The 13,438-nt window shown below is 44.9% G+C and overlaps 1 protein-coding gene across 2 annotated transcripts in view; it reads right to left on the bottom strand.

Annotated features, from left to right (window-relative positions):
* Rbpj (recombination signal binding protein for immunoglobulin kappa J region) overlaps positions 1 to 12,908 on the bottom strand; it is a 242,224-nt gene extending 229,316 nt beyond the window's left edge. The window contains exon 1 of one of the 2 annotated variants that reach the window (XM_087187425.1): positions 12,778 to 12,908. Coding sequence is in view for 1 of the 2 variants with exons in the window: in XM_087187424.1 (XP_087043550.1) it covers positions 12,778 to 12,809 (32 nt within the window). In the remaining variant the exon portion in view is untranslated. The remainder of the gene's footprint in view (positions 1 to 12,777) is intronic. The other variant, XM_087187424.1, reaches the window with a different exon arrangement.
* Positions 12,909 to 13,438: the final 530 nt, after the last annotated feature.

The raw sequence follows: 13,438 nt of genomic DNA, 5'->3' as shown, positions 1-13,438 counted from the left end.
ATCAGGCTTTTTCGAAAATTAGGTCCGACGAATGTATTTTAATGAAACGACTCTGGGTTCCCACAGGGCTAACCTCTTCCCTCCTCTTCCCTCATGCAGTTAGAGTGTTGTTTACATAATGCTTGTTTATTCATTAAACACGTGTTGCAGGCCTTACTCCACGCAGAGCAGCACGTCATACTTGGCAAAGTGCTCATTTCTGACTACAGGACAGGGCCCCACAGTTTATAAAGTACTTCTACGTGCACTGACTTATTTGAGCAGCATATAGGATCTAAGAAATGTGCTTTCTGGTTTTTTGTTTTTGTTTTAATGAAAGAGGGTGCAAAGTGCTTAAATGGCTTGTTCAAGGTCCCACATCCAATAAGTACTAAAGTCAGCATTTGAACCTGGGGCTTCTGGCTTTCCAAATTCAACGCTCCTTTTGAATCCCCATATGTTAAGGGCTGATGTGTCCCCCACAATTCTTACACTGGAGCTGTAACCCCCAGTTTCTCAGGATATGTTTTTTAATTTTAATAAATTTTATCCTAGTCCCCCTTCAAACCCCCTCTCCTCCCTATGTACAAAAGCTTTGTTTCCATCTATTTGCACTTTTTTTTCTTGTCCTTTCCTCTCTCCCTCCCTCCTCCCTTGTTTCCCTTTCCGTTTGGACCTAGGGCCTATGACAAAGGAATTAAGGTAAAATGAGGTGATAAAGGTGAGACCCTAATGCAATGTGACTAGGAGGGAGTAAGAGCAAAATAAAAGATAGATAATCGGAAACCAGGAGATGCATCTTCTACAAAAGGTAAGGGAGCCAAGAGATAGAGGGAGGGAAAGGGGATAAGGAAAGGATTAAGATGTCTACATACCAACTCCACATGATAAATGTAATCATTACCTACTGTAAACATAGTCATAAAAATAAAAATTACAAAAAAGAAGTGACTTCATTTTGCAGCAACATTTAAAAATATTTATTTTGGTGAAATGTGGAGATTAACAAAATAAGGCACACATTTTTTTTTTTAAATAAAAGGGGAAGGGCTGGGAGTACAGCTCGACGGTAGAGTGCCTGCCTAGCAAGCTCTAAGGTTTGATTCCAGCACCAGGAAAAAAAGAAAAAAGAACAGGAGGGAGGGACATGAGATATGTTTGAGACCAGAGGGGAAGACCACGGGAGGACAGCGTGAGAAGGCGGCTGTCTGCAAGCCACAAAGTAAGGCCTCAGGAGAAACCAACCCTCCCTATGTCTTAATCTTAGACTTTGCCTGTAACATTGTAAGAAAATAAATTAAATTTCTGTTGTTATGGCACTGGAGTGGACAATACACCATGGCACCCAGCTCATTCTGGTACTGGAAGCAACAGTGGGTCCCACTGACCATAAATAAGCCCTAATTTCTTATCATTCCATTTAGTACAGGTTGAGCATCCCTAACTCCAAAATCTGAAATCCAAAGTGTTCTAAAATCTGAAACTTCTTGAGTGGTGTCATGACACTACAAATAGAAAGTTTCACCTCAGACCTCATGCATCAGACTGCAGTGAAACACAGGTGCACTAAAAATAGTGTCTAAAATTACCTTCAGGCTTCTGGTACAGGTGCAGAGGAGACAAAGGAATTTGGGGTTTAGTCTTGGGTCTCATTCCCCAAATGTCTCATGGTGTATATGCAGATATTCCAGAGTAAAACAAAAATCTAAAATACTGCTGGATCCAAGAATTTTGGATAAGGAATGCTCAACCTGTACTTAGGGCTCTCTCGGCCTCCTCCAGCCCACTTACTCTCCTCACGAGGACTTCTTACTCAGTCAGTATCATCTCTTTTCCTTTGCTTGTATTTCCTTTTCATCTCAAGGGCTTGTTAGGGTATCACTGGATCCTCAAGGCCCAAATCAAACACCATCATTGTTACTGGGTTTTGAGGTTTCGGAGTCTCCTTTTGGAGGTGCTTTCTAGGTTCTTTCTGTCCTGAGTAAAGCATTGGTCAAGAAAAGCACAAACAGTAACAAAATTTTATTAAAGGTAGAATAAGAAACAGGCTCTTCAGAGTGAGTTTGGGTCAAGTAAAAGTGGGAAAAGAAGTATACCCTTCAGCACGAGGATGGGTCATCCAAGCAAGAGAGAATACAGTGGCAAAAACTCAGTGTAGGCTGGGGATTTAGCTCAGTGGTTCCGCCCCCTGTCTCGCAAGCACAAGGTCCTGAGTTCAATCCCTGGTAACAAAAACTCAGTGCAGTTGGTCTTTTTTATATCCCACTCCTCAGGCTGATGCCAGGTCTAGGCCATCCTATGGAAACCTGCTTGGGTTCTTGAGAGACTTTCACATGCAGGGCTTTGGGAACTGTTCTGGGCATGCGTCCTGGGATTTTGTAATAAGCAGGTCACACCTATTGTCCAGCCAGCTTTGCTGGACCCTGATGTCCTGTCTCACCATCATGCCACCCTCCTCTGTGTACTTTGCTTCTGGTAATCTCTTTCTTGAGGTCAGAAGAACACTCAGTCTTGGCAGGCAGATGACTTGGGTTTCCAGTTCTAGCTCTACTCCTGATGAGCTGTGTGACATTGTGCAAGTTACTTAACTCTCTTCTGTCCTCTTTGCAGGGAATAACAATAGCGCCACTACACTGAAGTTGGGGGGTAGGACAATGCCTATAAAGCCCTATCAGTGTCTCTCACCTGGTGGCCTTGTGTGTGTCCAATGTACATAGTTTATCTTCTTACTATTCAAAGTTTATGTTCTTATAATTTTCAATAATACTTATTTCCACATAATTCTTTGGATTCTTAAAATTTTCGTAGTATCTTTTCTGAACCAATCTAAGCACTTGGGTCTTTTTATAAAAGCAAATTTAAAAATTCTGATCATAGAAGTAACACATGCTCATTGCAAAAATATAAAAACAGCAAAAAGCAAGGATGGAAAAAGCACTTAGAATACAGTCAGAGGATATTCTTTGTTGCTATTTTGGTGTGTTTCCTTCTTTTATTTTCCTCTGTGAAAATATGTATGATTTTGAAACAAAAATGCTTGTGGGCGATACCTTTTCCATAAGGGAGGATATGTGTCCATACCGATAAACAGAGTCTACATAGGAGCTTCACACTAGTGGCTGGCTGTGGTTCAACCTAGGGTTATGTTTTTGTTTAGTTTGTGTAATGTTAAAAAAATTCAGACAACTTAAAAAAAAATCAGGACATTTTACAGAAAAATTACATTCTCCTGCTTTGGAAAATTCCGATTGTCTGTTTTTTGTTTTTTTGTTTTTGGTACCGGGGATTGAACTTGGGACCTTGCGCTTGCAAGGCAGGCACTAGAACCACTGAGCTAAATCCCTGGCCCGAAAATTCTGATTGTCTAGTCACCATGGGTTTGTGTTCCAGCTCCTGGCTAGAATTGAGTAGTGCTTTTGCTTTGTATTCATGGCCCATGCAGATCTCTGGTCTGTTTTACCCTTCAAGATGAGCGTTTTCTAGCTATTTTCACTGTGTGTGAACACATCTATTCTCCTCCACTGGAATGAGCACTTTTGGGGCAGGGCTTATTCTACTTCATCTTTTAACCCTTTGGCCCATGATGCTATAGATTGAATGTTTATATCCCCCAAATTCATGCATTGAAATCCTAATCCCCAAGGTGCTGGGAGGTGGGATTTTTGTGGGGTGATGTGTTCACAAATTCCCTTTGAGTGGGACTAGTGCCCTTATAAAAGAGGCCTGAGAAGGACCCCTCGCTGCTTCCACCTGAGGTCACAGCCAGAAGACACCCTCTGTGCGCCAGGATGCAGGTCTTCACTGGACAGGGAATCTGCTGACATTTTCACTGGCTGCCCAACCCCCAGAACTGGGAGAAGTAAATTTCTGTCGTTTATAAGCTACTCTGTTCATGGTGTTTTGTCATAGCAGCTTGTTTTAGTTTTCTGTCACCATGACAAAATACCTGAGAAAATCAGCTTAAAAGGAGGAAAGGTTTACTTTTAATCCATGGTAGGTTGACTGCATTCTTTTGGGTCTGTGGCAAGACAGTACAAGGTGGTGGGCATGTGTGGCCTAGCAAGGCTGCTCACCCTCAGGGGGCCTGGAAGCAAAGAGAGAGAGGAAAGGCCTAGGATCCTAATGTTCCTTTCAATAGCACAACCCTGGGGGCTTAACTTCTTTCTGTTAGGCCCCACTTCTGAAGGATCCACCACTTCCCAATAGCACCATAGGCTGGGGACAGCCTGTAACACTTGAGCCTTTGCAGGATGCCCCAGATCTTAACTATGACACTGCCCACACGGTGCACTGCAGCTGGGCCTCACAGGACCTCCCATTTCTAAGATCTCAGAATATGCTACATAGATACTGGAAGACTCCTTGGTGACATTTCATGCATCCACGTTTTGAAAGCTGGGTCCACAGTAGGGGCCTTATCTACCCTGGTGACTTTGGGGAATCAGACATCTTTCTTCCAAGAGGAGCCTGGAAAGCTTCCAAAAGGCAACACGCTGTAATTGCCTCACTTCCTACCCCAATACAGCCAGCTCTAAAGCAGAAGATGGCAACTCTCCATTAACACCGCTGACCCTCTCAAGACACCCAACATGGGAAAAGAGTGAAAGACAAAGGAAGGAGAGCATTGCCATTTACTAGGGGCCCCACTTACTTTTGTTCCTTGCCACCACAGTCATCTAAGCACACAAGGGCCTTCCAGGCTCCAGTGGCTGCATTCTGCAGGGGTCTCTGGTGGGTGGTGGCCTCAGATGAGAAGCCGGATCTCAGGGGCAGCTGGCAGGCTCCAAGCTGCCCCACCCTGTGGGCAGCACGTGAGGCCCAACCACAAGATGGGTGGCAGGCCCTTTAGTGCTGCACCAAGCCTTGGCTTCCAATACCCAAGCCTCCAAAATGTGTGCTTATGTAACTTATTTGTTTGTTTTGAAGCCAGCCCTGTCCAAGTTGAGAGCAGTTAAGACTCCCTTTTAGAGAAAATTTGGAACCCAACATTATCATTAAGTAAATCAGCAAGCAATGGTCCTGTAAAAATACTGAGCCTCACAGTTCTGAGGACTTGTACTGTCCTATTCCTGGTAGAATCGCATTGCCTGGTGGTTTCTCTGAAAATTATTCCTGGGATTATGCTTCTCTGTCTCAAACCAGAGCTGGAGTCCAACAGCCCAAGCCTGTTGGTGCTGAGAGTTTCTGCTAGGTAGGAGCCCCACCTTGAGACAAAACCTGGGGTCTTTGTCTGTAAATGATCCCAGGGGCTCCTTAACTAGTTCAGTCTTTGGGGCTTGGGAGGAGACAGTGTATTTTGCACAACATGGTCAAACAGAAAACATGAAATGACATATCTCCGGGCAGGCCAGATGCCATTTTCTATTAGATTTGAGACATACAGGAACAGGTATCAAGATTCTGTTGGAAACAATGTAAACGTTCAGGGAGAGAATAGTTAAAGAAACTATGGCCATTTTCAATGTATCCAATTATAGATTCTTCAAAGCTATAAAGAGTCTTTGAAGAGTCTTTCATGCCTGGAGGGAACTGTTTATGATTTGTTAGATTTAAAAAAGAAGTGGAAATACAAAGTCATATATGAAGTACGAGACCCATTATATTTATTATATGTACTTAGGAAATACACCATCATTTCAGGAGAGGTTATATCTGTGCAGTGGGATTATGGGAACTTTTTATTGCTTTCTTTATACTTTTCAGCATTTTCAAACTCTTCTACAATGGGTGTTTATTACTTTGATTGTCAGAAAATGAAATAATTACAAGGAAGCTGACTTTCCTGTTGGTGGCAGATTTGTGTTCCTATTTTATTTAGATACTGTTTTTCCTGGTCCTTCCCCCCTTCCCCCCTTCCCCCCGACCCCCATGGCTCCTCCAGTTGGGCTGGAGGGAAAGGCTGGGATCTAAGATGAAGGGATAGGATGTTTCCAGATCCACAGAGCCACAGCAGTGGCCCCTGGGGATCTGGAGACTGTGCTAACTATGAGCTGTAGGCACTGTTGAGATTCCTGTGTACAAACTCCACAAGTCTGAGAAGGAAGCAGGCTGCAGGGAGCTTTCCACTTACTGATTCATTGGTCTTCTATCAAGAGAGAGTTCTTTCCCTCTTCCTCTTACGGCAGCCTCTGATCCCCTGAAACAACCTTGACCAATGTGCAGAAAGACGTCTTCGAGGCCTGGCAAGACAGCATGGTTCAAGCAAGGCGAAGGGGCTGCTCTTACTGAGCTCTGAATGCTCTCTAGCCACGAGAGGCCTGGGTTGTTCCTCAGGCCAGCCAATTCTCTGGTCCTTGTGGGTTTGCTCCATGTGTTAAATGAGTGTAGTCTGGCTCGGAGCTTCTTTTGGAGCCATGTGCATGACCTCATCAGCCCCTGCCCATGCACTAGGTGCAGCCTCCCTCCTGGCACTGAAGTGTGCTGCCGAGGGGCTTGAGCAGGCTCTAGAAGCAAGCTATTCTTTTTTTTTTTTTTTTTTTTGGTACCAGAGATGGAACTCAGGACCTTGCACTTGTGAGGCAGGCGCAGCACCACTGAGCTAAATCCCCAGCACCACAAGCTATTCTGAAGAGTGTACAGGAGCCAACAGGCTGTTAACTACCATCCCCAGCAAGGATTCAATTTGATTACAGCCACCAATTGCTTCATGAGTGATTATCTATATCACAAGCAGAGTCCAAGAAATCTCCAGTCCCCTTAGCGTATCTCCTAGTTCCCTCCATAGCGCCCCTCTATCCATTTGGTTCACAGCTTGGATTCAATTTTTTCCCCCTTTTTTGAGACAGTCTCACTGTAGCACAGGAGGGCCTTAAATGCACTATGTAGCCCAGGTTGGCCTCAAACTAACAATGATCCTCCTTCCTCAGCCTCTTGAGTGCTTGGATTTCAGGCCTGCGCCCCCAAGCCTGGCTAAGGCTTGGATTCCTGGGTGTTATTGCTAAACCAGCACTGGCCTTCAAATGAGCAGGTCAGGTGGAAAATCTCCTCTTTGCTCAGCCTCCCCAAAACTCTGTAGCTTTAAGCAGCTTGCTTTATTCACGCTCCATCCCCCCACATTTCAACTGGGAATAATAAAACCAGCTTCCTGGTTGTTCTGGAGTGTAGTTGCTGGAGTTAGAAAATAAAAAATACAGGTGCTCAGTTGGATTAGAATGCCCCAAAAAACAATACTTTTTTATCGGTACATCCCATGTAATATACTAGTATATACTTACACTAGAAAGTCATTTGTTGTTTCTCTGACATTCCAACTGAGCTGGATGCCCTGTCTATTCTTGAAGCTCAGCTAAAGGAGTTTATTTGAAAGCCTCACTCATCATGCAAGGACGTCACTTTCTGACCTCAAAGTGAGTCCACAAGGTGCCTAACACTGTCCGCCTTCCACACCAGAAGGGATTAGGACCTGGTGGCAGAAAGGTCAGAACACTGAGTTACAGGAGGGTGTTTCCAGGGCAGCAGTGAGAGAGCAGGAGACATGGTGTTGTCAGGCTGCTAAATCTGTTTAATGGACATCTTTAAAGGCCTTAGCAAATAATGTCCTTTGGTGTCTTTACCACATGGTGTTTGCTCTGTGCAAGCTTGTTGGAGGTGACACCATAGGACCAGGAAGAATCCAGATGGGGACACGGCCCCCAGGGAATCCCATCTGGTCACCACCATCTGTCTGGCTCGAAAGGTCACTGGTTGTGAGCAACAGACACAGGGACTTTCCTAAAGGTGATTTTTACAAAAGGGGGAAAAGTGACCCAGAAACCTTATTTCAAGGTTGGGGGAGCCCAGTGTGGGCGCTGATGCAGGCTCCCTTTCTACTCCTTTCTCTGTTTTCAGCTCCTTTTTTGGCCCTGCAGCCTCCTGAGCTCAGATCCCCTTGCTTCAGCGGCCCCAGCTCGTGGACAGGAGGTGGACAAGTGGCAGGTCTACATACAAGCTGCTGGTATAAGTTTCCTCCTCTAAACACATGAATTCCAGGCATGGAGCTCAGCTGTCGATGGCTTCAGGGAATTTTTCCACTGGGATTGAAATTGGGGCCAAGAAAGAGCAGATCTGCAGAAGGCCTTCTTTACTGTGAGTCAGAGACGTTTCGCCATTAGTTCCGATTTGGAAGATGGTGTGGTTACTTGGAGTCAGAGATGAAAGTTGTGAATTTCATAACAGCAAGAAAATGCATGGAGAAAAAACATCACCTGCCGCATTTTCTGTTCTCTGCATGGTTTTTCCTACATCCTTTCCCACCTGACTAGTATGTACTAAATGTTTTTCTTTACGTGGATTTACTTTCTAAAAGGGTTTATTTATTCATTTTAAAGGGTTTACTCATCTTGAGTGACACTATCTACAAAATCTAGCATTTTATGTGCTCTCATATATATTTCCCACCTCACATATGAAGATAAATATATGCTATTCAGATTTTAAAATGCTTATTTAAAATAGCTTTCAACAAACACAGCACTATGGCATGACATTGTCTAAGGTCAAGAATTCCCAGTTTATCAGCCAATTAACACCAGCCTGATTGGAATGAGAAGTGTACTCCAGGGCAGGCATTATGGACTTTGGATACATTAGCTTCTTAGTCCTCTGCTTAGGGAATGCATCTCATTAGCCCCAGTGCGTAGATAAGAAACCAGACTTGGAGGTAAAATTCAGATTTCTATTAAGTGAAAGCCAGATGTGGCTTTTTTTCCATTAAGTGAAACCCCCAGGAGTCTGAGTTCAGAGTTCCTACCATGCTCTTTCACTAACCTTTTGGAAAAAACACAGGTATGGATACACCACTTGCCAGGAAAAAGCAAGCAACGCGCCTGTTGAAAAGCCAGTTCTTTCAGCACTAAATGGCAAGCCTGTTCTTCTACCAAACTTTCAACACCTTGTGTTCGGTTTTCAGCTTGCAGAGGGTTGGATTCCCAAAGTTCGTCTGCGAGCAGTTCCCAGCACCCTTCCCCAGATGCCCTGCACGTGCTCCTCCGCACCCACTCTCTTGTCACCCTGGGGATCTCTCCTCCACAGGGCTCAGACTAAGGCTCAAGGGCAAGCATCTTGCCTCACCCAGTGCGGTGCCCAGCCCCTCCTTGGTGACCCGGAGGACACACATGTGGGATTAGATTACTAGCCATTTGTCTGGAGCTCCTCTCCCCACAGACGTGTGTTACAAACGGGAGTGGAAGCACTGTGTTTCCAGCCAACCCACACTGCAGAAACCAAGAGTAAGAGAGCTATCGCGCTGCATTATCTGGAGCTGTGGGTGGGACAGGAAGTAGATGGGAAAGATAGACCCCCCCACCCCATACACAAACAGCCTTTCCTGGGTGTGGGCTGAGATCGAGGTGAACTTTTACTCAGGTCACAGTCTAGCTTTGACTGTCAAATAGTCCTTTTTCTCGTACATCTCCCACCTGGCAACACTGCTGCCCCAAGCTTCATATTCAATTCCATTTTTTCTTTTTTTGAGATAAGGTTTCACTATATAGTCCACACTAGACTTGAACTGTGTGGCCCAGGCTGGCCTCAAACTCATGGCAATCCTCCTGCCTCAGCCTCCTGAGTGCTGGGATGACAGGTGTGCACCACCATGCCTGGCTAAATATTCTTAACTATTGTAAAAGAAATGACATTCCAAAATAGATTGCTAATGGTGAATTAAAATTATCGATGCTTTCCTTCTTCCAGTAATGCTTTGAGGCAAGAGTGTTCCCGTGGTAAAATTTCTGGTGGCGTGGATGGGAGAAGACAGTTGCTTCCGGGAAATTTGTCAGGCCCAAGAGTGGAGGGGTGGCTGCCAGATTCCCCCAGGAGTTAAAAACAGTCCTGTGAGTCCATTCCCTGCTGTCAGTCCTGTTTCCATGGCTTCTTCCCTCCCCCTGCCTCTGAATATGTGGAATCTGCCATTGGTCCAAGTGGTTTTTTTCTTTTCCTTTCTTCCTTTACATTTTTTCAATCCGGCCCCGGCCCCGTGGCAGCTGCAGGGTGGTGGCCGGCAGCAGCTGTTTCCATGTATGGGGCCTCTGTGGTCTTCCTTTGTGTGTATGTATCAGAGCCACCACCTGGCAAGATGTTTAGTTCCATCTATGTTGGTGAAATGCTTCTTGCGTGATATCACAGACGCAAAGGCTGGAAGGAATGCGGCTGCTCTCCAGCCCTCACTGCCCACCCCCGGCTCACACTGAAACACTCTGGGCCAGTTTCACCCTCCAGCCCCAGGTAGCTTTGTCCTTGCTGTCTGGTCCTTCCGACTCATGGGAGAACTGAACAGTGAGCCCGGGGAGCCATGTAGTGCACCCGGGGAGAGGCAGGTGGCAGCTGGCCCACTCACAGTGCCTGCTCTGGTGACTCAGTCACTTAGCTTCTTGGGCCTCAGTTACCTCTTCTATCAAACTTGGGATGAGGGTGCACTACCTCTGCTTCTCCTAAGCCTTTGATAAACTGTGGGCAGAGATGGCTCCTTGTGCTTCCTGTGGTCACCCAGTGGCAGCCATGCCTTTTGTGACTGCTGTAGGCTTCTTCCAATGTTTTCTCTTTCTGCTGATGAGGAATTTCTTGGTACAGTTTGAGATTTTGTGGTTGTTCTTAGGATTTCTGAAAATATGGGTGGAATTCTACCCCATATTCCTAATACAGTGGTATCTTATATACTATACAGTGGTGTGTCTGTGTTTTCACCTGAACGATTAGTTTTATAAGACTTAAGAGCAATTGGGGCGGGAGTGGTCCTGAGGATCAAACCCAGGGCCCTATACATGTTAGCACATTAGACAAGTGCTCTGCCAGTGAGCTACATCCTGCCCGATAGCAATGACATTCTAGCCCCCTTCCTTCCCTCCTTCCTTCTTTCCTTCCTTCCTTCCTTCCTCTCTCTCTCTTTCCCTCTGTCTTTCTTTCTCTCTTTTTTCCCTTTCTTCCTGAGACATGGTCTCACTAAGTTGCCCAAGAAGGACTCAAACTTGTGATCCACCTGCCTCAGGCTCCCAGAGTGCTACAGGCATGCATCACCACACCTAGCTTTTTTGGACTTTTAAACAATGCTCAGAGTGAACCAAGGGCATTGAACATGCTAGGCAAATGATCTACCACTGAGCTACATCTCCGACTCCTCTTTTATAATATAAATTATTATGAAATATTATTATAATGTTATAAAATATTGTTATTACTAAATTGCCTAGGCTGGCCTTAAACTAGCCATCCTCCTGCCTCAGCCTCCCAAGTAGCTGGGATTATAGGCATAAATCTAGGCCAGTTGATATTTTATTTTTATATGACATTGTATTTAAGAGATATTTCAGAAGCTCAAAATAAAAATTGTAAGGGAATTATGCTCACTTGCATATGAGGAGATTCTGGCTGAATGAGCCTAAATACCATCAACAATAACCTCAGCGCTACCAAGTAGAAGAGTTGTGATCCAAACACAGTTCCTTTGAACAGAAGTCTTATTCAAGGGAGTGAGATTGCAATTCATACACCACCCCCACCACACACACACACACACACACACACACACACACACAATCACACAGGATGCCACTGCCACAGGGCTGCTCTGAGTTTCTGCAGTACCTGGAGCTTTGACATACATAACCTGAAAGTGAGAGTCGATACAATTTAATGTTTGGGAGCTTTTAGGATCTCATGAATTATTCTTCCATGAAAGTATAGTTAATAAAAGTTTCTGGTGGATTGAGTCCTGTTATAGCTTGTGCCTCTTGCAGTCATAGGTGGGGTTTTTCAGAGGTGGTTGGATCTAGAGTGTGTGGCACTAGGATGGATTCATGGTGGAATGCTAGGCGCAAGGGTCCTAGGAATAAGAGTGTGAGTGCTATGGCTTGCTTTGTTACCTTCTGCCCACCATGAACTGTTTCTCCTCTGTGATGCCTGTCTGCCATCCACCCTCCCTTGGAGCCAGCCGATTATGGATTGAAACCTCTACAGAGGTTTCTACCTAGCTAACTCTTGTGCATTTTGGGTCTATATTCATATGTGTATACATATATATATGCACATATATGTATTGAGAGAGATCTTGCTATATTCCGGGCTGGCCTTGAATTCACTCTATTGTCCAGGCTGGCTGCAAACTCAGGGGGGTCCTCTTGCCTCAGCCTCCTGAGTGCTGATGTACAATGCACCACCACTCTAGGCTTTCATTTTCTATTCTTAAGTGTGCTAACTCTATTCCCTAGCCTTTGCTCTTGGGGCCAGATTTCAGAGCCTGGAAAGCACTTGTATTGTTTCCCCAATACCCTGTATACAGTAGGTGCTCAATAACTGAATAGTGAATGTATGTATGAATGAATAAGTGCATGAATGAATGTTACCAATCACCCAATTAGCATACAATTCTGAGAGTAGCAGGTATGTTGTGGGCTCTCCTGCGTCCACCACAAAACCTAGATTGGGCTTTGAGAAAGTCTGCTTTCAAATAAACAGCCAGCTTCTTCAGTATCACCTAGCAACAGATGCATTTCTACTTAAAAGGAAACATTAAAAGGAAAAAAAAAGAAACATCTAAAACTTTAAATACCCTGAGAGACCATAGATATCTTTGGTTCCAGAAAACTCTGTGTTTCTCTGCAAGGCTAAGGAAAAGAAAGTATGGAGTGGGAAGAACTTGATGCGAGGTCAAGGGGTAGAAGAACACTCCTGTGCAGAGACTGAAATGGCAAAGGACATGTTTACTCACCACATCTTGAGGTGGCAGTGGCCAAAAGAGAATGAACTTACTCACAGGTCATGAACTACAGCATATTAAATACTTTCCTGGGCACTGTGACTCAGGTAACTTGCTGGAGGGCCACTCACCTCGGCAGCGCTGGGTAGAAGAGCCCAATCATCTCGCAGGGAAGCGGGTCACCGGCTCTTCCTTCCCGAGGACTTTGTCTCAAACGCTGTCAAAGGAGGGTGGCCTCTTCCACCTCCGGCTGCTGGCCACCTCGCCTGGCAGTGAAGGAAGTGAAAGTTTCAGAATGAAGAGGAAGAAATTCAACGTTCTCAAAGAAGGGCAAAAATGCAGACAAACCCTTTTTCTCCTTTGTGGGCTGGAGGGTTCAGAAGTGCTTTGATTATAGCACGTATCTGGAAGGGCAAACAAAAATGAATCCTTCTTACTTCTTGTTTTTCCCCAGCCTATCATAAAATCTGAGGCCTGATTTTTAACATAAAAGCAGCCTAGAGAACAATTCACCTTGGGGGAAAGGATGATAAAGGATGCTACAGTTGCTTTAGGTTTATTTGGTTTTCCTTCTTTTGAAAATGTTATTGTTTTGGGTTTCATTGTGCCATTCTATAACATACTCCGATCATATTCACCCCTCTTACCTTCCCTCTCTCTTCCTTCTCTCTCCCCAAGCCTCTTCGTCTTGTCAGATAATTTCCCTTCTACTTTCATGTCATCTTTTTCTTCCAGAGTCTACATATTAGTATTGTTACTGTTTTGGGCTAGATGTCCCCCACAAGCCTCATG

This window comes from Heterocephalus glaber, unplaced genomic scaffold (genome assembly GCF_053883595.1).
Source record: "Heterocephalus glaber isolate CG9 unplaced genomic scaffold, H.glaber_assembly_v1.0 deba00001509, whole genome shotgun sequence".
NCBI lineage: Eukaryota > Metazoa > Chordata > Mammalia > Rodentia > Bathyergidae > Heterocephalus > Heterocephalus glaber.
This window is presented reverse-complemented; position numbering and strand designations above follow the sequence as displayed.